The sequence below is a fragment of the Sceloporus undulatus genome, chromosome 6 (genome assembly GCF_019175285.1).
Source record: "Sceloporus undulatus isolate JIND9_A2432 ecotype Alabama chromosome 6, SceUnd_v1.1, whole genome shotgun sequence".
NCBI classification, from domain to species: domain Eukaryota; kingdom Metazoa; phylum Chordata; class Lepidosauria; order Squamata; family Phrynosomatidae; genus Sceloporus; species Sceloporus undulatus.
In genome coordinates, this window is record NC_056527.1 from 169,950,829 (window position 1) to 169,972,556 (window position 21,728).

The 21,728-nt window shown below is 58.1% G+C and overlaps 1 protein-coding gene across 6 annotated transcripts; it reads left to right on the plus strand.

Annotated features, from left to right (window-relative positions):
- The first annotated feature begins 1,875 nt into the window (after positions 1-1,875).
- Positions 1,876-20,047, plus strand: PPIP5K1 (diphosphoinositol pentakisphosphate kinase 1). 6 transcript variants are annotated; one of them, XM_042471501.1, is made up of 29 exons: positions 1,876-2,251; positions 2,517-2,712; positions 2,936-3,026; positions 3,593-3,678; positions 4,226-4,380; positions 4,752-4,853; positions 4,947-5,108; positions 5,538-5,659; positions 5,908-6,009; positions 6,573-6,659; positions 6,978-7,053; positions 7,310-7,422; positions 7,745-7,830; positions 8,455-8,583; positions 9,656-9,777; positions 10,011-10,193; positions 10,797-10,938; positions 11,428-11,651; positions 11,816-11,943; positions 12,964-13,078; positions 13,913-14,020; positions 14,112-14,228; positions 14,986-15,153; positions 15,362-15,449; positions 15,985-16,107; positions 17,354-17,416; positions 17,684-17,821; positions 18,510-18,635; positions 18,870-20,047. In XM_042471501.1, exons 1-29 carry the CDS (start codon positions 2,078-2,080, stop codon positions 19,346-19,348), a joined length of 4,005 nt encoding a protein of 1,334 aa, XP_042327435.1. In that variant the 5' UTR covers positions 1,876-2,077; the 3' UTR covers positions 19,349-20,047. The 6 variants fall into 6 exon arrangements, with proteins under 6 accessions (XP_042327435.1, XP_042327436.1, XP_042327437.1 ...); XM_042471502.1 differs by having other exon boundaries at positions 5,541-5,659; XM_042471503.1 differs by lacking the exon at positions 4,947-5,108.
- Positions 20,048-21,728: the final 1,681 nt, after the last annotated feature.

Genomic DNA, 21,728 nt, shown 5'->3' on the forward strand with positions numbered 1-21,728 from the left:
GGCGCCGGTGCTGCTCCCGCGGAGGACGGAGAGGGCGAGCGGAGACGAATGCGGCGAGGAGAGGCGAGGCAGGCGGAGGACGGAGGGAAGGAAGGAAGGAGGGACCGCGGAGATTACGCCGCCCCGCCTGGCCCCCCGCCAGCGGAAGGGAGGAGGGCTGGGCAGGCGCTTCAGCACCACCGGCCCCGCGGACAGCGCAGGCGGAGGCCGGGAAGGAGGGAGGGGCGCTGGTGCTGCAGCCCCCCGGGGAAAGCTGCAGCCCCGGCACTCTGCACGCCCTCAGAGGCACCCCTCCGCCTCGGCTCCTGCCAGCCCAGGGGCAAAGTCCAGCCTCCGCGGGACACGCCCGAGCCGCCCAGGCAGCAGCAGCGGCGCCCCCCGATCCCTTCAGCCCGGTCCAGGTGACCCTCCACAGCGCCCGGCCTGAGCCGCTTCCCGCACCGCAGCAGGGGCCCAGAGCCCAGGACCCCGGCGCCGGCCGAGGGGGGCTGGGGAGGCTGGGCGCTGAAGGGCGGCTGGAGCGGGCCTTGGCGGGTGGGGCGGCTGGGAGCGGTCCCTGCGGAGGAGGACTTTGCCCCGGAAGGAGGAGGCAGAAGGCAAACACTCCCGGAGGCCGGGCGGGGCAGGGGCCGGTCGGGCCGGTTTCTCCGGGGAGAGGCGCCTGCCTGGGAATGATGCCTGCCTTGCGCCGCCACTTCCACGGGAAGCAGAGGAGGAGGAGGAGGAGGACGCAGGGCTGCCTCCTCCTCGCACGGGGCTCCGGCCAGAGAGCGAGAGCGGGCAGCCCCTTTTGCCCCCCCCCCCAGGGCCGCATCCGGAGGAGGGCGCGAAGGGGCCGGGGACCCATGGCAGCCGAGGCCGAGAGAGAGCCCGAAGGCCGGGGGGCGAGGAAGGGGAAGAAGAGCAGCCCCCAGAGGCTCCCCAGTCCCCGGGGCCTCCCTCTTCGGCAGCAGTCAAGGGAACCTTGGCTCCACCTTCCCCGCTCTTCTGCAGAAGTCCCTCCGAGCGGCTGACGCAGATGCCTCTCTGGAGCCCCTGGAGCCAAGGCGGGGAGGCCGCCAGGGAGAGCGGGAGAGGCCCGGCGTCGGCCCCGCCGACTCCCCCGGAGACCCTCCACTCCCGACCCATCGCCAAACGAACGCACAAGCCTCCTTGACCGGCCGCTTCCTGCCGCCAGAGCAGTGTCTGAGCGGTTTACAACCGTACGCTAATTGCCCCATCATCCCCCCGGACTCCTTTCAGCCTCCTCCCCGGAAGGATGCCGCCTGAGTGGCGCCGGAGCCCTTTCGCCGGCCCTGAACTCGCAGCAGCCTTGTGCCTTTGAGCAGCACTCAGCCCCTGCGCCACCCACCGGGGCTCCTCCCTCAGAGCGCCTGCCCTGGAAGGGCCCTTGGCCTCGGCGGGGCAGCGGATGCCCGGGGGCGAGGGGCTGCTGCCTGGGGCCGGGGCTGGGCGGAGGGGAGCCCCGGCCCAGTTCGGACTGCAGGCCGAAGAGGGCGCAGAGCCCGAGGCTCTCCCTGGGAGGCAAGGAGCCAAGAAGGGACGGGGCCGAGGCTGAGCCACGGTCCGCCACGCTCTCCCAGAATCCTCCGGGGCCGCTGCCGCCCGGGGGATGCTGGGAGCTCGGCGGCAGAGAGGGCGCCCTCTAGCGCCCAGAGAGCGGAGCGGAGCAGCCGCACTTCTCTCCTCGGCCGCACGGGGCCGCTGTGGCCCCGCGCAAGAGCCGCCTGCCCTCGGCGCGCCCCGCCCATTGGCCCGCGCCCCGAGTCAGCACGCCGCCATTGGCCAGAGCCTTCCACGTGCCTCCGCCGGAGGGAAGCAGGTGGGCGGGGCCTCCCCAGGTCCCTCTCTCGTCTCTTCCCCGGGAACCGGAAGCCTCGGCCCTCCCTCCTTTCGGGGCAGGGAGCCCTCTTCCCGTCCGCCTCTGGCCCCCTTCGCTTCCGGGTCTCCCGGCGGGCCCCTGCCTTCGCCCCCGGAAGCCCCGTAGCGGGAGGCGGCGTCTCCCGGCCTCCGGCAGCCGGCCCTCTCCGCCAACGGGGCCCCTTCCAGGGCGGGATGGTCGGGGCCCCGGCCGGGCATGTCCTCCTGGGCGGGCGGCTGCCCTGAGGGCCACGGCGGGGGCGAGGCGAAGGCGGCTGCCCGGTTCTTCGTGGGCGCCCGAGATGAGGAGGCGCAGCGCCGGGGAGCAGCGATGAAGATGGAGGATGAGCTCGACTTCTTCGAGGACGACGAGGCCGAGGGCGAGGAGTCGGTGAGGAGGCGGAGGAGGAGCCCCGGGGGAGGCGACAAGGTTCCTAGGCTCCGCCTGGAAGAGTCCAGCAGGGACTCTGCTGGGAAGGGCAGCCCAGGGACCGAGCCAGGGTCTCGGGAGGGGTCCAGGCGACAGAGTCTCTAACGGAAGGGAGGGGGCTCCGGAGCCCCTGGAGCCCCTTGGGACCTGTGTCTCTTGGCGGGAAGGCGGGGGCAGGCCTGGGCCCTTGCCCTAGATGGACGGCGGCTGGCCTCTCCCTCCCCAGCCTCCGGAGCGGCAGATCGTGGTGGGCATCTGTGCCATGACCAAAAAGTCCAAGTCCAAGCCCATGACGCAGATCCTGGAGCGGCTCTGCAGGTTCGACTTCATCGCGGTGGTCATCATGGGGGAAGACGTCATCCTGAACGAACCGGTGGAGAACTGGCCGCCCTGCGACTGCCTCATCTCTTTCCATTCCAAAGGTGGGTGAGGGTGGCACGGGGCTCCCCTGCCTGCCTGCCTGCCTTGCCCTGCCACGGCCTCATCTCTTTCCATTCCAAAGGTGGGTGAGGGTGGCATGGGGCTCCCCTGCCACGGCCTCATCTCTTTCCATTCCAAAGGTGGGTGAGGGTGGCACGGGGCTCCCCTGCCTGCCTTCTGCCTCCTCTCCTTGCTGGCTTGCGCCTGAGGGCATCTCCTTTTCAGGGTTCCCGCTGGACAAGGCTGTGGCTTATGCCAAGTTGCGGAGCCCTTTCCTTATCAACGACCTCGACATGCAGTACTTCATCCAGGACAGGTGAGGCTGAGGCAGAGGCCAGGGATGGGGCGTGGGGAGATTGCCTGGTGGGCAGCGTGGCTGGACCCACGGAGAAGGAGGAGGAGGAGAGAGAGGCCTCTCAGACCAGGTGTCTTGGTTTGCGGGGAGGCCGCATTCAAAAACTGAGGCATATTTGGCCTTCTAGTCCTCATGGCCATAGAGCTTTTGGCTTCTGAGAAGAAACCTAGACGCTGGAGATGTGAGGGAGGGCAGGGCAGACACACAGTGGGCCTGTTGGCTTAAAGACCAATCTCAAGGTTTGGTTGCTGCAACACCTGACTACGACTCAGTGAACTTCTCCTGCACCTCAGATGCTCCTTCACAGGATGTCAGGTGTGATGCTTGTGGACGGTTCCTCCAGAGACCAGGCTGGCCATTGGCATGGGGCGGCTGCGGTCACCCTGCTGGCCTCTCCTGGCAATCCTTTGCTGGAGGGTTTCAATGCAGGGTTTCAGAGAAGCCCAATGTGCTATGGGGGGGGGGGTGCCTCTGTTTAGGCCCAGAGGAAAGGCAGTCCTTTGCTCTTTGCTCCATGTCCCCTGCAGGCGGGAGGTCTATCGGATCCTGCAGGAAGAGGGGATTGACCTGCCCCGCTACGCGGTGCTCAACCGGGACCCTGACAAGCCAGAGGGTGAGTTGCCTGTGGGTAGGGCCTGAGCAGCCGCTTTGGACCCTATGGCTTGGCTCCACTGTGGCAGCAGTCCCCTTCTTTGCTAGAGAGGCAGCTGCTTTCGGGGCCCTTGAGTTCCACCTAGCAGATGGCCCCTGCCCACTGGCGAAACACACTGGAAGGACTCCCCAAGGACCAGAGTTGCTGGGACATTGGCAAGGCAACTGAAGGAGGTGCTTGCCTCTGTGGGCACATGCCAAGTGGCTGATTCCTCCTCCCAGTCCAGTAGCCTGTCTCTCTTGGTCATATCCGTTTTACCTTTTAGCCTAGCTTTTCTCCCAGAGCTGCAAGGCAGCATCCTCACATCACTCCAGCCCAACCCAGTTTGGGCTGAGCTTGTGCAGTGAATCTTAGCTGGGTGGCAGTCTGAACCTGGCTCTCCCCAGTGCTGTAGCCCAGCAGCTAGAGGTGGAATCCCAGCGAAGGGCCCTGTGGGGCGCAAACCAAGGAAGCGGGGCGGCTGTCTGTCTCCTCCTCTCCAACGGACAGAACTGTGCCTTGGCTGCAGAATGCAACCTGGTGGAGGGGGAAGATCATGTGGAGGTGAACGGGGCTGTTTTCCCCAAGCCCTTCGTGGAGAAGCCTGTCAGTGCCGAGGATCACAATGTCTACATCTACTATCCTACCTCAGCGGGTGGGGGCAGCCAGCGCCTTTTCCGCAAGGTGAGGGGGGAAGGGGGGGAGAGTCACGTTTTTTAAGATGGCCGGGAAGTGTAGAATGGGATCCCTTGATGGCGGAGGTGGCTGTGGGAGCTGGAACTGACCATGCATGGACAAGTTTGCCAGCAGCTCTGGGCTCTTTCCACTTGTTAGCATGTGCACCTGCTTCTGTGAGCTCTATGGTGTCTTCATCCCATATTTCTGTGTAATTTGACTGCCTGGGTTTTGAGGACTTATGGACCTCAGGATGCCTTATTATGGAGTGCTCCTCATTCAGGGAAATGCTTCTTGGTCCTGTTTCTGGGCCACAATGCCATCCTGCTGGCATCCCAGCCTGGCGTCCTCTCCCTGAGGTCCTTCTCCACTTCTTCCAGATTGGGAGTCGGAGCAGCGTTTACTCCCCAGAGAGCAGTGTGCGGAAAACAGGCTCCTACATTTATGAGGAATTCATGCCAACAGATGGGACAGATGTCAAGGTGAGGCAGTGGGCTGTTGTGTGCAGCTGATGGGGCTGAAGCCCTTTGGGCAGCTCTGGGAGGGGGTCAGTACTTGGGATTTTTGAGCCATAGGTATACACGGTGGGGCCTGACTATGCACATGCGGAAGCCCGGAAGTCCCCTGCGCTGGACGGGAAGGTGGAGCGGGATAGTGAAGGAAAAGAGATTCGCTACCCAGTGATGCTGACGGCCATTGAGAAGCTGGTGGCCCGAAAGGTCTGTGTGGCTTTCAAGGTATGTGCTCCCGGTCTCTCTCTTACTCCTACAGTCTCCTGGATTTCTTCCTGAGTTCAGCTGCCCATGTCACTGAGGCCTGGGAAAGCTTGCTGTGGCACAGACTGGGCTGCTGGGGAGGAATGGGATGTGGAACTGACCTCCCTGCAAAGAGGGTGTGAGGGTTTCCTCACCCAAGTCTGAAGTGCTGCCTGGCAGCCTTTCTTCCTCCTGCTTGTTGTTGCTGCTGCCAGCGCCAGGGCCCTCTGGGGCTCTCCCTGTGTGAGAGAGAAGTCTTTGCTTTCACCATCCTTTCCTTCCCATGCATTCTCATTCCTTTTTGGAGCCATCCAGACAGGGTCAGGGTTGTGGAGAGCACAGCAGGCATAGAGGAACCAATTCTGCCCCTGATCGGCTGCTGCTTGACTCTCCTTTGCCTCCCCCCGACAGCAGACGGTGTGTGGCTTCGACCTCCTGAGGGCTAATGGCCACTCCTTTGTTTGCGATGTCAACGGCTTCAGTTTTGTGAAGAACTCCATGAAGTATTATGATGACTGCGCCAAGATCCTGGGGTACATCTGCGTATCCCTTTTTTCAGTCCTAGCATACTGAAGGATGTCATCCCCTCATGCCAGGAAACTTTGCCTGGCCAGTGTGAAGCCTTACTGCTGGAAGGGGAGAGGGGCCTTGGCTGGCCAGTCAGCCCTCAACTCCCCGGTACCCTACAGACTGGCCGCTGCTCTGCTGAGCTTCCCTTGGCTGCAGATGTGGGAGAGGGGCTTCTCACACAGTCATGGGGTCTCTCCTCTTTCATGGCCAGGAACATCATCATGCGTGAGATGGCCCCCCAGTTCCAGATTCCTTGGTCTATCCCCACGGAGGCTGAAGACATCCCCATTGTTCCCACTACATCAGGGACCATGTGAGTGGCAGCAGCCGCCTCCCCCTGCCCCTGCATGCCTTAGGAGCTGCCCTCTCCCTCCGCTTGAGGAAGACATGGCTGCAAGAGTGTCCATTGGGAAGGTATGGGGAGCATCTTTTTTGATTGGACTCCATGCAGACCATGCTTCGTTTTGACTCTGCTAGAGAAGGGAGAGAAGGAACTTTGCTGATCAGCCGAGTGTTTGACTCACAGGCCTCCATTTTAATGGGGGGGAACACCTCTTGCAGTGTAAGAGATGGTGGTTTGGGGAGTGGCCCAGTCACCAGGCTCTGCCTTGCCACCCACATTGGGGACTCTGGGTTCCAGGCCTCATCCAGGACGGTATAGCCATGCATCAAACCTGTGCAGCCTTCAGGGTGTGAAAAAATCCCACCTTGCACAGGCTGGTCCCCTTCGCTGCCCTACCTTACTCTTGATTGGTCCTGTCTGGATTCAACTTTGGTTTAGCTGCCTTGGGCCCATGCTCTGTGGACCAAGATGCCCTCCTAGCCAGAGAGAATTTCTCAGGTGTGGATGGGATCCCTTCTTCCTCCCCTCCTCAGGATGGAGCTGCGGTGTGTGATTGCGGTGATACGACATGGGGATCGCACTCCCAAGCAGAAAATGAAGATGGAGGTCAAACACCCAAGGTAAAGGAAGGTCAGGACGGGTAGTGGGGCATCCCTCTTTGTTCAAAGAAGGTCTTGGATTCCTTTCCCTTGGGCCTAAACTCCCATCCACTGAGCCACACAGATATATTTTTGCCCCACACCCACTCAATGGCACCAGATTCAGCAGCATAGCTTCTCCTGGCCAAGGGCGCACAGAGGAGGCAGTAGTGCCCTAGTGGTGCCCTAATGGTGCCAGCCTCTGCTTAAGCTTTGACAGCAGGGTTCAGCAGGGTGTGTGTGTGTGTGTGTAAACTAATCTGGGCTAGTCCCTGTTCACGTGGGTCTTACTGCTTCCAGGTTCTTTGCGTTATTTGAAAAGTATGAGGGCTACAAGACTGGAAAGCTGAAACTGAAGAAGCCAGAGCAGCTCCAGGTGAGGGAGAGCAGGGGACCCAGGTCCAGATGAGGCCACCTTCCCCTGGCTCTGCACTCAGGAAGGGTGTGTGTGTAAAAGAGAGAGAGAGAGTCAGAGTTTCTTGTCTATGGGAATTCAAGGGAAGCCTGTGATGGCAAAAAAAGCCCCTTGCTCACAAGAGGAACTGGAGGGAGGACAATGTTGCTTCCCAGTGGATGTCCAGGGAACCCAGGGCCAAGCTGCTTGCCACCAAGTAGCCCTTTCTCCCTGCCAGGAGGTGCTGGACATTGCCCGCTTGCTGGTGTTGGAGCAGGGAGCACCTGGTGGCTTCGAGGTGGTGGATCAGCAGAAGACCAAGCTGGAGCAGCTGAAGACTGTTCTGGAGATGTGAGGGAAGAGGGGAACCAGGAAGCTGGACTCATTCCCCCACCCCACTCCTGGCCATTTCCCCATGAAAACTCTGTGATGGGGGGGGGGGGTGATCTAGAAGTGGAAAGCTCCTTTCCTTTGCCTGGCAGACCTGGGCTTTCCCGAGGGCCAGGCCCTCCACAGCGCAGAAGCCTGGCATGTCAGCATGTGCCCTGGCTCTCGGGAGGAAGGCAAGAGCAGAATTGGCTTTCTCCACTTTGGGAGAAAGTGGTTTGGCTGCTGTGAGGGTGGGGATGTTCTTCCAGACAGAGAGTGATGCCAGGTTCCCCCCGCCCGACAGGTATGGACACTTCTCTGGCATCAACCGCAAGGTGCAGCTGACTTACTTGCCTTGCGGCCAGCTAAAGGCATCCAGTGAAGAGGAAGGCAGGTATCTGGCTCCCCTTGTGAGGGCTGGAAAGTGGGTGAAGGGACTGGGGGAGACCGGGAGCCTCTGCAGGAAGCTCTGGGCTGGCAGCTCTGTAGACAGTAGTGGTGCAAATCATGAGCTGGGGATTCCCCAGTTAAAATTGCAGGTCCAAGCAGCACATTGGCAAAATTGAGATGGCTGCCCCTGTTCCTCTCATTTACCTGAAGAGTAATCAGACCATGGCTGGGGAAGTACTTGGAGCCAGCAGCCAACGTAGTTTTATGGTTTGGGCATGGGACTACGGCTCTGGAGATCAGGTTTTGATCCCCTCTCAGCCATGGTAGCCACTGGGCAATCTTGGGCAAGTCACACATTCTCAGACCAGACTACTCTGTGATAGGTTTGCCTTAGGGTTGCCATAATTCAGAAATGATTTGAAGGTGCATAACAAAACAACAGCAAATTATGGGCAAATGTGGTTGTTGATTGTGGCTTTGCTTCCCTCTGGCCTGTTTTGCAGTAACTGAGACTGGTGTGTCCACCCTTCTGCCCCATTCCCTGCCTCACCCTGGGGGGCAGCCAAATTGAGCAGTTCCCTGCTTGGCACGGAGGTGACACTGCCTCCTTTCTGTCCACTCCAGATGCCCACAAAGACCCCTCCCCATCGCTGCTGCTGGTGCTGAAGTGGGGGGGTGAGCTGACTCCGGCCGGGAGAGTCCAAGCGGAGGAGCTGGGGCGGGCCTTCCGCTGCATGTACCCAGGGGGCCAAGGTGAGAATGGGGCGGAGGGAGGGACCAGGGGACCCTTCAGCCCCAGGGGTGACAGGACTTCTCTTCCCTGCAGTCCACTCACCCTCCCAGCACAAGTGTTCACCCCACTCCGCATGCCATGGGGGTGCTTGTGAGTTGGAGAGAAGGCAAAATGCAACCAAATATCCAGCAATCTTTCTGGGCCTGTCAAAGGCATTTACTTGGCTTGGTCCAGTTGGGGGCCGCCTGATTTTATTATTTATGTATGGTATTTATACCCTGCCTTTCAGCCCTAAAGGCTATCACAGCGGCTTACAATGATTATTTTTAATTAGATGGTTCCCTGCCCTCAAAAGACATGACACGAAAGGAGAAAGGAATGATAGTGGGAAAGGGGATGAGGTCTAGTGGTTCTTCCCTCCCTCTGAGGCCTGGACCAAGGCAGATTGACTGGAGGGAAGGCTCTTCTTCAGGCTAGTCCTGGTGGAGCTGGACCTGCCTGTTCACTCCCTCACAAGCCGTCTTCGTTGGCGTCTGTGTCACTCTTTTTGGAGCCCCCCCATCAAAGTATTTCCAAGTGAAAGGAGAAGTGAGGCACCCCCAGGGCTGAGAGGAGCGCCTGGTGGTGTGCAGGGATTTACCCAGGACCTCTTAATTTCCTCATGCCATTTGGCTGAGAAGTTCCAGAGTGGCAACTGCCCATGGACAGAGCAGAAGAAGAGGAAGCCTCACAGAATGCCCTACAGGCCTCCTGGCCCCCCCCCCCCCCGCATGGCTTGGGCAGGGAGGGCCAGTAGGGCATTCTGTGAGGCTTTCCTCTTCTTCTGCTCTGTCCCATGGGCAGTCGCCACTCTGGAACTTCTCAGCCCAAATGGTATGAGGAAATTTAGACTATCTCATGAAAATAGTTGGGTTGCCTAGAGGCGTTGGCCAAATACTGAGAGTTGTGGTAGCATTTCTAACCCAAGATAGTCTCAGGATTGGGCCCTCCCTCAGCGTGCTTCTCTTTTCTCCAGCCTGAAGTCTCTGTTTGGGTGGGAAACTGGCAGGGGATCATGGGCACTGAGGTCCTCTCCTCCTGTTCTGGGCCCAGGGGACTATGCTGGCTTCCCTGGGTGTGGCCTCCTTCGCCTGCACAGCACATACCGCCACGACCTTAAGATCTATGCATCCGATGAGGGCCGAGTCCAGATGACGGCTGCCGCCTTTGCAAAGGTGCCTCCTTGGTCCCCTTTTCCCTTTGGGGTGTATTTTGGGAGGGAGGGGCAGGAGCTTCTTGCCAGAGGGGCTGCAGAGTCCTCTTGCGCCACTCTGGTGTGGAGGTCCATTGTGCCCGGAACCGCCTATGCGCTGCCAGGGTGCCTGTGTGTGTGTGGCCCCCGTCCCTCTCCTCTCCACAGGTCCAGATCCAGGCCAGCCATTGTAAAGCCAGGCTGCTTTTCCTGCAGGGTCTCCTGGCACTAGAGGGGGAGTTGACCCCTATTCTGGTGCAAATGGTGAAGAGCGCCAACATGAACGGCCTCCTAGACAGCGACAGCGACTCCCTCAGCAGCTGCCAACACCGGGTGAAGGCCAGGCTCCGGGAGATTATGCAGAAGGATGCTGCCTTCAGTGAGGAGGACTATGAGAAGGTGATGGTTCAGGGATTGGGGCTATCTTCCCTATATTTTGTTAGAACACTTGGCAAAACAAAAATCTCTCTCAAGGCGGTTGGAAATCCAGTGAGAAAACTAGGAATATGTGTTGCAAGCTACCATTAAATAAATAGGTAGCATAGATCAGTGTGGGCCAGCACAAAGGTAATGATAAATGCCCCTGAAGCGAGAGCCTGGAGAAGACTACTAGCTTCAGTCTCTGCCTAGTAAAGACTGAGGTTTGCAGATCCTTCACTCCCATTCATAATATGTCACTGAGCGAGAACATGTCCAGAGGTAGCTGTGTTGGCTATTCAGCAAAATACAACAAAATCCACAGAACAGTGATGCCTGTGTTGACCACCTAAAATGCATCATGCAAGCTTTCAAAGACAACAGAAATAACATCCAAGATAAAATATAGGTATGTGACTCTTAACACTGTGACTTTTCCACTCCAGTATGACTTTTAACATTTTTGCCTGATGAAGAAGCAAGTAAAGTTTCAAAAGTCTGCATGATACATTTTGTGCATGAATTTTGGAGCTGCACATGGGGCACACAAGCATGAATTGACTCTTTCCTCTGGTCTCTTTTCAGTTGGCACCAACGGGTAGCACTTCACTCATCAAATCTATGGGCATCATCCAGAATCCTGTGGCAATCTGTGACCGGGTCTTTGAGTTGATTGAGAGCCTCACGTCCCAGATCCAGAAGCGAATGGAGGACCCCAAGTCTGCAGGTGGGGAGAAGAATCTCTCCACTGAGCCGGACGGTGGGCATGAGAAGGGAGGGATTGAGGGAGGAAGGGAGGGGACAGGTGGCCTTCTTGTGTTGGTGCCCTCCAGTAGTAGTGGGGGCAGGTCTCCCATTGGCAGGGTTGGCTTTGTCTTCTAGAACCCCATGGCCCACCAACTGATGCTGATGACAAATCGGCAGTAATGGTGCCTAGACATACCCACAGCTGGAGAACTGTGTGCCAGAGGGCATGCTCAGCCCAGGCAACTCTTTTTGAGTCAGTGCCACTCTGTGCCTCCCTTTGCCTCTTTCAAGCTTTCTTTTTTGCAGAAGCCTAACTAGAAGGGGGTGGGGAGCTGTAGGCAAAGGGCTTGCTGGCTGCTGTGAGCTGCCAACTAAAGCCCAGTGGCATTTGTGGCATGGGTTCCTCTGCTTGTGCAGCAAGTCTGATGGGCGGGGAGAATGGCTGTGGGTCTCACTGCTGCTCCTGTAGATCTGCAGCTTTACCACAGCGAGACACTGGAGCTGATGCTTCAGCGCTGGAGGAAGCTGGAGCAGGACTTCCGCCTGAAGAACCGGCGCTATGACATCAGCAAGATCCCTGACATCTACGACTGCGTCAAATATGATGTGCAGCACAACACGGCCCTGCAGCTGGAGGGCACCACGGAGCTTCTCCACCTCTCCAAGGCCCTGGCCGACGTTGTCATCCCACAGGTATATGTGGGCTGGGCCTTCGAGGCTTTTGTGTCCAGCACTTTCTGGGTGGCAGAGGAGGTGGTGGGATGGACCGGCGTCAGGGCCCCAGGCTTGGCACCACAGTGCCCTCCACACTTCGTGTCTTCCTCTACCACTTCCCCCCCTCCCTTTCTCCTTGGCAGGAGTATGGCATTAGCAAGCAAGAGAAGTTAGAGATTGCCATTGGCTTCTGCCTGCCGCTCATCCGGAAGATCCAGCTGGACCTACAAAGAACCCATGAGGATGAATCAGTCAACAAACTGCATCCCCTGTAAGGACCACACAGAAAGCGACTCAGGTTGGGGTTGGTAATGTCTTGCAGGCAGGGCTGGCTTCACGATGGGGGACAGATGCTGTGCCTCCTTGTCCTACTCCTCTTCCACTGTGGCAGTTATCCACCAGGATCACTCCCTGTGTGGAACCTGAGAAACCTTCATTTGTGTTCCATCCCTTCCTCGTGTGACCCTCTTGCTCTGTCCTAAGAGAAGCCAGAGGGCCAGACTGGATCGGCCTCTTCTCTGAGCCAGCGTCCTGCTTGCTCCCATAGTGGCAAATCAGTTGCTCCCTGCGGGTAGGATTAAGATGGACTACTGCGCCCCAGGCTGACAGACAGGCACCGTGTTTCTCATCCCAGAGACAGACGTGTGTCCATCCTGACCAGCAGCCTTTGGTGGAGCTGATGGCCATGAATTGTCCTGCTTGTCTTCCAAAGAATGTCCCAAGGGATCCCCTCCCTCCTCTTCTGAGTGAGGCCTCCTTTCCCTGAGACCCAGCTGGCATCCTGGGGTGGGGCTGAAGTTATCACTGTCTCAAAGGTCTTGCCCACAGTCCCCTTGCTTCTCTCAGTGTTTCTGGGTTAAATTTCCCTTGGCTTCATGGAGACAGACATGTTCCTTGAGGGCTGGGAGATCACTGCAATGATCACACACTCCCCCGCCACATTCTACACATCCCACATGGGACCCTGCCCTGCCTTGTGCCTGAAAATGTCACTTCTTGTGCTTTTCCTGCCTGGAAGGTCCCCTTGCTACCTCATCCCAGGCTCAGCCTGTAGGTTCCTTGGCCAGGGGTATCCACCTTCCCACTTTGAATCTGGACTGGCTACTAAGGAGCCCTTTTTGGTTGCCAATGGAGCTAGAACTCTTGGCTCAGTGATAAAACCTGGTAGGAGAGTGACTGTTGGCTGGCTGGGCTGCTGGGTCACTGTTCTCCTCAACTGGATTAGCATCCTTTCCATCCACCCAAACCCAGGGCTCAGTGGCTGCCATGAGTTTGACCTATCTGATTCCAGGTATTCCAGGGGCGTCCTATCTCCTGGGCGCCACGTCCGGACACGGTTGTACTTCACCAGTGAGAGTCACGTACATTCCCTGCTCAGCCTCTTCCGCTACGGGGGCCTCCTGGATGTAAGTGAGGCTGGTGGAGGACAGGGAGTGGGGTGGGCTTGAGCTGTGATGTGCACGCGCACCAAGGCATGGTCCCCCTGGCTCCACCCAGAGCCATTCTAGGATGCCTGGTGGCCTGTCTGCATTTGGCCCACTTCTGCTGGCGGCAGGGAGCATATGAAGCTCTTGGGAAAGCCTCCTGGCTGACTGGCTCCTCTGCTGGCTGCAGGCAAGCTTGGCTCTGCATTTTCCATCTCAGGGCAAGAGAGGGAGAGGAAGGAAGGAAGGCGTGCATGTGTGGTGGAGGCTTTTCTCATGACCAGGGAAGAGGAGGCCCCATTTTGTTTGCTCCATGGCTGAGCTGTGTAGGCTCCTTTCCCACACAGTGCTTGCTTTTCCCACAGATGTGCCCTGGCAGGTTGTGAGGGGCTCAAATGGAGCCAAGATGGTTCTCCAAGGGAACCCCTGGGCCCAGGTGGGCTCTTCAGCCAAAGCTCAAAGAAGGGGTGGAAGAGTTTGCAGTCTGTTGATGAGCCACGATGTGGGGACTGCCCCTTGTGTGGGCTGGGTGATGCCAAGGGGTAGGGCTGCAAATGGCAGGAGTGTTGGCTGAGGTGCACCTGTAGCCAGAGTGATCAGAGGCGTGTGGCCTTCTCAGTCAGTGCTGGCCCTGGGGGAGGATGGCCCTGTCTGGCCAGTATTTCCCATCCCTGCCTTGGGCAAATGAGGAGCGATTGGAAAAATCCCTATATGCATGGGGGCATTCTAGAACTAGAGTCCTGCACATGTGTGCTTCCTGGTGTTAGTTCTGTGCCCGTTTCACCCCCTTGCCAACGCCGCTCTTTTGTCTGCCAGGAGTCTAAAGATCCACAGTGGAAGAGGGCCATGGATTATCTCAGTGCCATTTCGGAGCTGAACTATATGACCCAGATTGTGGTGATGCTCTATGAGGACAATAACAAGGTGAGGCAGGGAGGGCGGGCACATGCAGAGTGCCGAGTGCCCAGTGCCCATGCCGGCCTTTGGGCTAGCAGGGCCTTTGCTGTCTTGGCAGGACCCTTCGTCTGAAGAGAGGTTCCATGTGGAGCTGCACTTCAGCCCAGGGGTGAAGGGCTGTGAGGGGGACAGTAGCACTCCAGCCGGGTCCGGCTTCCGTCCGGCGTCAGCAGAGGTGAGTCCCATGACCGTGTGGGGAGGTGCCTCCTGATGCTCTCCCTCATGTGCTTCCCCATAGACACCCCTTGGAGCTGAGCATGAATGAGGAACAGCTGCTTTACCTTCTTCTTCCTTTGTGGGCACCACATGAATGTTCATCAATTGGGCCATTCTGACGTGGCATTGAAAGTGTCACTGTTTTGTCCCAAGAGCAATGCTATGGACTTTGGGTGCAGTAAGGCCTCTGGCTCCTAGGAACACAGACTGAACAAAAGACTTGTCCACAGCTTTCTTAAGTTTTCCAAAGCTTTACTGGTTATAAGCACAAAAATACTGTATGAAACTGATCTCCTTTTTCTCAATAGTGCTTCTTAAATACTTTGCTCTTTCTTCTTGGTGGGTTTTACCTTTCTTCTTCTGTGGACTTATCTTTGTCAAAGGAAAATACTCTCTCCAGGTCTGACTTGGCTGAAATCTTACTACACAACAGAAACTAGCTAGACTAGAGGGAGACAGTATAAGACCCTGGGATTTCCCACAATCCTTGTCTTTCTTAAAGCTGTAGATCTCTATTTTCCCTCCTAAACTGATATATAGAAAGTCTAATATCATCTCAACTAAATATATGTCTCAAGAGCATCAAAGATGCTCTGGAGGCATGACAGTCACCAAGCCTGTTTTGTGGCTTGTGGGTCCTCCTGCCCCCCCCCATCCTTAACCCCTTTGACGATCCTCCCCACCCCTGAATCTCCTTCCCTTCTACTTCGTTGCAGAAGGAGGTAAAGAAGCTGGAGCATGGGAATGGCCAGGAGGATGGGGCCGAGGCGAAGGGCACTGATGAGACAGACCATGTGCACCAGCTGGCCTCCCAGTCCCTGGAGCCTGTCTGCCTCCAACGAAGGTCCCCACTGATCCGCAACCGCAAGACTGGCTCCATGGAGGTACTGGAAAGGGCTGGAAGTTTGTTGGGGGTTGGGGGGGGGGGCAGGAGGCAGCTGTAAGTTGTGGCCCAGCAGTGGCTCCCAGCCTCCTTCAAGCATCCTGGGCCCTGGCTTGTCTGAGGAGGCTGCTGAGCCTCTCTGCTGGGCCAGGGCCGGGAGCAGAGTTTGCCAGGGTGGGTGATAGACTCCCAGGTGCTTCTCCTCCCAGGTGCTCTCAGAGTCGTCCTCCAAGGCTGGTGGATATCGCCTCTTCTCCTACTCCAGGCATTCCTCGGAAGTCAAGCAGAGGGGCTTGGGTAGGAGCTTATCTGTGCCTCTGTCTGTCTGTCTGTCTGTGGGAGATTCTCCTGGGAGCTCCACTTTGTGGGGGTAGTGGGGGTTTTGAAGCTCAGTTTTCGTCTGCCTGAGACCCCTTACCTGAGCAGCAGTGAAGCCTTTCCAATCCATTTCTTCTCTCTCACTTTACCACCGATGGCTACCTAACTTGCTGTTGCCCAGAGGGATACTTTTAGCCTCCCAGGGGCTTCCAGCTTCCTTTGCAGACTCTGTGCTCCTGCATCCAGGCCTGGCAGCTCCTGACATTTGCCCAGCCCTGCCTCTTTCCCCCCACCTTGCCTGGTCAGAACACGCCTCGCCCTTTTTCCTGCTGGGAGCTGCCCAGGAGCCCTTCCTGGCTTCTTCCTTTGCCCCGTCTGGGGGAGGAGGAAGAGGTGCTTGCCTGTGCTCCTCTATCCATGCCACAGCCTTTTCTGCTAGCCCAGATGGCAGGAGCCATGAGGAACAGGGGTGTGTGGGAATGCTCGTTACTGATGGCCTACCGGGTCTTTGCAGGGTCACAGTGCACGGGCCTCTTCAGCACTACTGTTCTCGGAGGCTCTTCCAGTGCCCCAAACCTGCAGGACTATGCCCGCAGCCATGGGAAGAAGTTTGGCTCCAGCTTCCTGTACAAAGACGGTAGGTGGGCATCCTAGGACTGAGCCATGGATCCACTTGCTCTGCTCCCACCTGCTTTAGCGCCCTGTGCACAGATGTGACAGATAGGAGGGAGCATGTCTTCACCAGAGTTTAGCATTGTTTTTCTTGTCCAGAGGTGGCTGTGCCCTCCAATCTTGAGGAGGGGAGGGAGGGAATCTGCTCAGGGAAGGTCAGGCAGAGCCTCAGGAGGCCACTCACTGGCAAATGGCTTCTTCCCCTTTGCTCCTAATGCCTTGCGGTCCCCCATTGCCCTGGGAGCATGCGACTAATGGGCAGGGCATTGGCTGCCAAGCCCTGTCTCTCACCAGGAGGACAAAGCTGCCTGGCTTGAGTATCTGCCAAAGGACTTTGAGGGCTGAGATTGTGCCTCCTCCCGCATGTCACTCACACGTGATGGAGTCTGGCTGTGTGCGCGTGCAGTTTCAGAGTTCATTTAACATTTATCCTGGTTGTTATTAAACTTCTTCATGAACATAAGGCAAAGACCAAGCTGTCAGAGAGGTGTCACAGTGATTGAAAAACTGAGACCATCTCAGGGATTTAAGGGTGAGAGAAGAGGGAAAGGGGAGTGAGACGAGACAGCGACTGAGCTCTTGGGGGTCTTCTGCCCTTGGTGGGATGCAAAGGCTGGCAGCCCTCAGCGGACAGAAAAGGGGCAGAACTTGAAAAACTATAGTTTCCCAACAGCTTTATGTGCCTTCCCCCTTTTCTGGGGTGTTTTGGGGCAGAAGGAGAGGAAGAATCTCCCCGGCACTGCTCTGCTGGCACCCTTAAGCCTTCAAGGGGCATCTCAGCTCTCCCCCCCCCCCCCCCCCCCCCCATTGAAGGCTATGGGGTGCTAGCAGAGCAGTGCTGGGGAGATCCCCCCTCCCCCCATTACACACAGAGACAGACACACACTGAGCACCTTGTCTTTCCTCAGGAGGGAGTATGGAGAAGCAGACCAGCCCCACACCTCCTGTTGGGAGTATTTGGCCAGGGGGTTATGTGAGGTGGGGGTTGCTGTTTCCGTGTGGTATTATTTGATCCATCCTGAGAGAGAGAAATTTCTTCTGGAAATGAACCAAGGTGGTGGTGGTGGGGCTGGGCCCCTGCATGTGGCTGCCAGCGCCTTGTGCCCACGGCTTCCCTTTCTTGGCAGCCTTTGGCACGTGGGGCAGGGAGCAGGAGCCTCTAGGGAGGGCCAGGGCCCCACTGAACCAGTGCTCTCTTCTTGTCTTCCCAGAGCTCTTGTCTATGCCAGCTGTAAAGCGGTTTTCTGTGTCATTTGCAAAGCATCCAACTAATGGTATGTTCGCTTCTTAATTTGACCTTCCCTGCCCCCTCTCCTTTGCCGTGTCTCTTTCCGTCCCTCGACCTTGTGTTTGCCTTCCCTGATTGTGAGGAGTGGATCTTCCCATCAGGGCCTAGATGGCTTCTTTGGGATCTTATCGAGTTGGGCAACTGGTGCTTCTACATGGCCTCTCTTGCAGAGTTGAGGGCCAGCTTTGGGGTTCCTGGCAGAGACATGGGGGGGGGGTTGGACTCATATTGGGGGGCTGCTTTTTTCTTGCAGGCTTTGAAGGCTGCTCCATGGTGCCCAGCATCCATCCCTTGGAGACACTGCACAACTCGCTCTCCTTGCGCCAGGTGAATGATTTCTTGACCGCTCTTCTCCAGAGCTGCAGCAGTCACCACCAAGGAGCCCCTGCAGGTACCAGTGATGGGGGGGGCAGAGTTGTACTAAGATACGTTTTAATAAATGAAATAAAATGATTACCTGATGGTTTGGGCGGTTCCATGCAGAGCTTTGCAGGCTGGAAAGGCACCTTGAACTGCATTTTGCCTTCTGACGTGGGCAAAACACATCCACCGGTGAATCCACCTCATAGCATGGCAGCCACTCCCTCCTTTCCCAAATGCAGCCCTCCCCCCACGGATGCCCCATCAGCCTGTTGCCAGCAGATGAGTGCTGGCGTCTAGGAGCCACTGGGCAATGCACCATCCCAAGGATTAGCATAGGCTTGGCCGGGGTGTGTCATAGATCAGGGCCTGGTATACCAAACAGCTGTGAGGAGATACCATGGGTACAAGAAAGAAAGACTGGATGGCAGGCAGAGACTGTTGTGCTCTACAGCAGAGAGTGCACACTTTCATGTGCCACCACAACAACACCCCGCAAGGGACAGCTGGGAGCACCCAAGAACCCCCCCCCCCAATCCCAAAGCATATACTGTATGTGTGCCCTTCTCTCTGTCCAATGTTGGGTAAAATCCCCAAAACGTGCCCTCAGCTGATCAGGATGGGAGGGGGGGTTACAGCCCCTTCCTTTGTGTCTGTGGGCATCAGCGGATGCAGCCCCTGTGAGCCAGCAGAGTAGCCTCTCTTCCTGTGTTCCACAGGTCTTTTTCATCCACTGGTGGAGGGCCAGGTGCACAGCGGCAGCAGCGGTGGCAATCATGGCTTTGTGCCGCAGCAAGTCTTGTCATCTCTGCCACTGCAACCCCACTCCGACAAGCCCCCGTGGTGTAAGTGGGCTTTAGGGCTTGGCTGGGGGTTTAAGGGCACAGGAGACGTGGGGCAGAAAAGAGTCTGGCATGCTTAGAAGGCTGTAGTCTTTGGCAGGCTCTGGTGTTGTCCCCTTGGCCACAGGAGAGGAAGTGGGTCTCTGCTAGCTGGCCGAGGGGAGGGGGCACAAGGCAAGACCCAGCCGGCTGGGACCCTTGTGCCTGGGGCCCTGACTTTTCGTGTTCTCCCTGCAGGCAGCAGTGGCCCTTCCAGCACCGTCTCCAGTGCCGGCCCCTCGTCACCCACCTCGCTGGACAGCTGCCCTCGCTTCGACCTCCCAGAGAAGACACCTCTGGGCCTCCAGACCACCAGGGAGAGGCCCTGCAAGCCACTGCCCAGCCAGGAGGAGCTGGCAGCCGAAGAACCAGCCCCATCATCAGGCAGCAGTGGGGCTGAGAGGGAGGGAGGACTGGAAGAGCAGTGCATAGGAGCAATGGCTGGGGAGGAGCCTGTTGGGGGACCTCCATTGGCAGTGCCACAGGGGGAGGAAGGGGAGAGCATCCCGTTGTGTTTGGGCCAGGGCCAGGGGGAGGCATCACTTGTGGTTGACATGGGGGGCACCAATTGTGATGGAGCAGGGCTGCCAGCAGGGCCGGGGCTGGAAGAGCCAGGGGCCTCTGGGGAGGAGGCTGGGACAGGGCCTCACTTGCCTCCCGGCAGTGCCAGCCCATAGGAGGGATGTTGGCTGAGGTGGGCGGGGGGGCGACAGCAGTGCCAAGCCCCAACTGGCGATGCAGAGGACTCTGCCACCAGCCCCCTGGCTCTGCCCTGCTCCAGCTCTTAGGTGTTGCCCATCAGGGATGTGCTGTGCACCCCCCAAGCAGCCAGCCAAAGGCTGTGGGACAGAGTTGCCCCCCCATGCCCTTGGCCACTCAGGCAGTACCTGCTGCGGCTTCTGCCTGAGCCCCACGGGCAATGCCCAGCCCCAAACCATGTTCCCCGTACCTGTCCCCCAGCAGTTCCTGCTGCTCTGGATAGGAGAGGGCCTTGAAGCAACACTCCATGATGGTGGGCCAGGTGGGAGTGCGCCCCTCGGCGTGGGTGTGTGCGTGCGCGTGGGCGGGCGGGCGGGAGACTGAGTGGGGCAGAGGGGTTCCACTGGCACTGAGCTGCTGTGAGGAATCGGGGTTTCTTGGACATGGGGATACAAGATGCCAAATGGTGTACAGTACAGAGCAAATATTTAATATATTGTGAAGTGTTCTCAGAGTCTGAGGGCCAGGGCTTCCTCTTCCCTCTCTTGGAGGGGTGGGCCTGAGGATGTGTCTGTCTGCCTGTCTGTCCTTATGAATTGTGAAACCCCTTCCTTGAGTCTTCCTCCTCTTCCTTGTGTTGCGTATTCTTCTTTGTGCAGTAAAATGCTGAGACACTGGAGGCCTGGCTGCACCTTTGCTCCTCATGGGGCGGTGGGGGGCGGAACTCGGGGGTCAGTGCTGGGGCACAGGGGGGGATCTTTTTGCTTTGCTCAGGGAGAGGCAGCAGATGAGTCCGTCCAGTTCTTCTTTACAGTGGCTAGGTAGTCTCCTCTGGGCCTTTAGTCCCTCTCCAGAGGCGAGCCAAGTATCCAAGCCAGGAGCCCTCTTGTGACTCTGGGCAGTGTAGTGGCTGCCTCAGCTGCCCTGCACCTCTGCCAGGCATGTGGGAAACGGAGGGGGCAGGATATGTGGGAGGCCAGTGCTTCTAAATATGTCCATGCATGACCTGGGGTCTGGGACAGCCAATTCAGGGCCAAACTGGTCAAGGTGCTCCAATGCACTCTCCCCACGTGGGCATACGGACAACAACATGGCATGTGGGTGGCCGAGGGTGAAGCTGTGGACATTGGTGTGGTTCCTGGGTGAGGGGCAGTCAGAGACCCCCAGCTCTGCTAGGGAACAGAAGCTCCTTCCCCTCAGGAGTGCCAGGGTGCCTCTGGCCATTGGTCAGTGGGAGATCCCTCCCTACGGGAACATGTCTCCTCTTGCAGGATGGCCGGGACGGGGGCAGCTTCCAACCAGTCTTCTTTTTACAGACCGGGGGGGGGGGAGGCATCCAAGTGAGCAAGCGAACAAGAGGCAAGTGGTCACAGATCTCCCCAGCAGGCCTGGCCTGGCATCTTTGGAGGGTGGCAGGGGTGTGGCACCTTTTTGTGTGGCCATTGGGAGTGTTGCCCATGGGCTGCTGTCCCTCTTGGCTGATGGTGGGCAACTCTGACCTGTTGCAGCAGAATCTGGAGGATTGATGTGGCCAATTTGGTGACTTGCCCAAAGCCTCATTGTGGAGGTGGAAGAGAAACCAGCTTCTCTCCAAGGTCCCGCATGTGATGTATGCATTTGTGCTGAGTTTCGGCTGCATCTGAGGCTGAGGCACCAAGTGGTCCTCTTGGCCCAGGTGGGTTAGATGGACACTGTGGCAGGGCAAACCCCAGTGCCAGACCTACAGCATTGAAACGCTGGGCTACACCTACTGGGATCTCCCAGCCACTTTGACCACTACCTGCGCTGGCCAGGGGATTGTGGGTGTTGGAATCAAAAATGTAATTTCCCCAAACATTACTGCAGCTCTTCAACAGGTAACTGGCCCAGGGAGTGCTGTGTCCACTGCCTTGGGAAGTGGCATCGCAGGTGGCAGGAGAGCCGCAAGAACAGAAGGGAAGCCATGGTGCACCATGGGCATTGGCGTGGCTCTCTGTATGCTCCGGATGCCAGTGGATTCTCGACAGGGAGGGGCTGTACCTTATCTACAGTGTTTCTCTATTTTGTGTGTGTGAGAGCAGTTGGCTCTGCCCCCCCCCCCCGCCCCGTCAGACGCACATGCATCCAGGCCCTTCCTCTGGCTTTCCCTCGGTTATCCTGGCTGTTGGGCTGTGGGCCCCTGCCAGTCCAGGGGGCTTGGGTGGCCACTGTGGAGACAAGGAAGACCCAGCTCTTCCGACAGAAGAACCCTCTCCTCTGCCGAGGAGGCAGAACAGCGGGGGATCATGGTGGGTATCTGTGGGGCAGGGTGGGGGCTGGTCAGGCTCCCAGGGCAGAGCAACCTGGACCTTGGCATGGGGAGGTGAGCCGCCACACAGC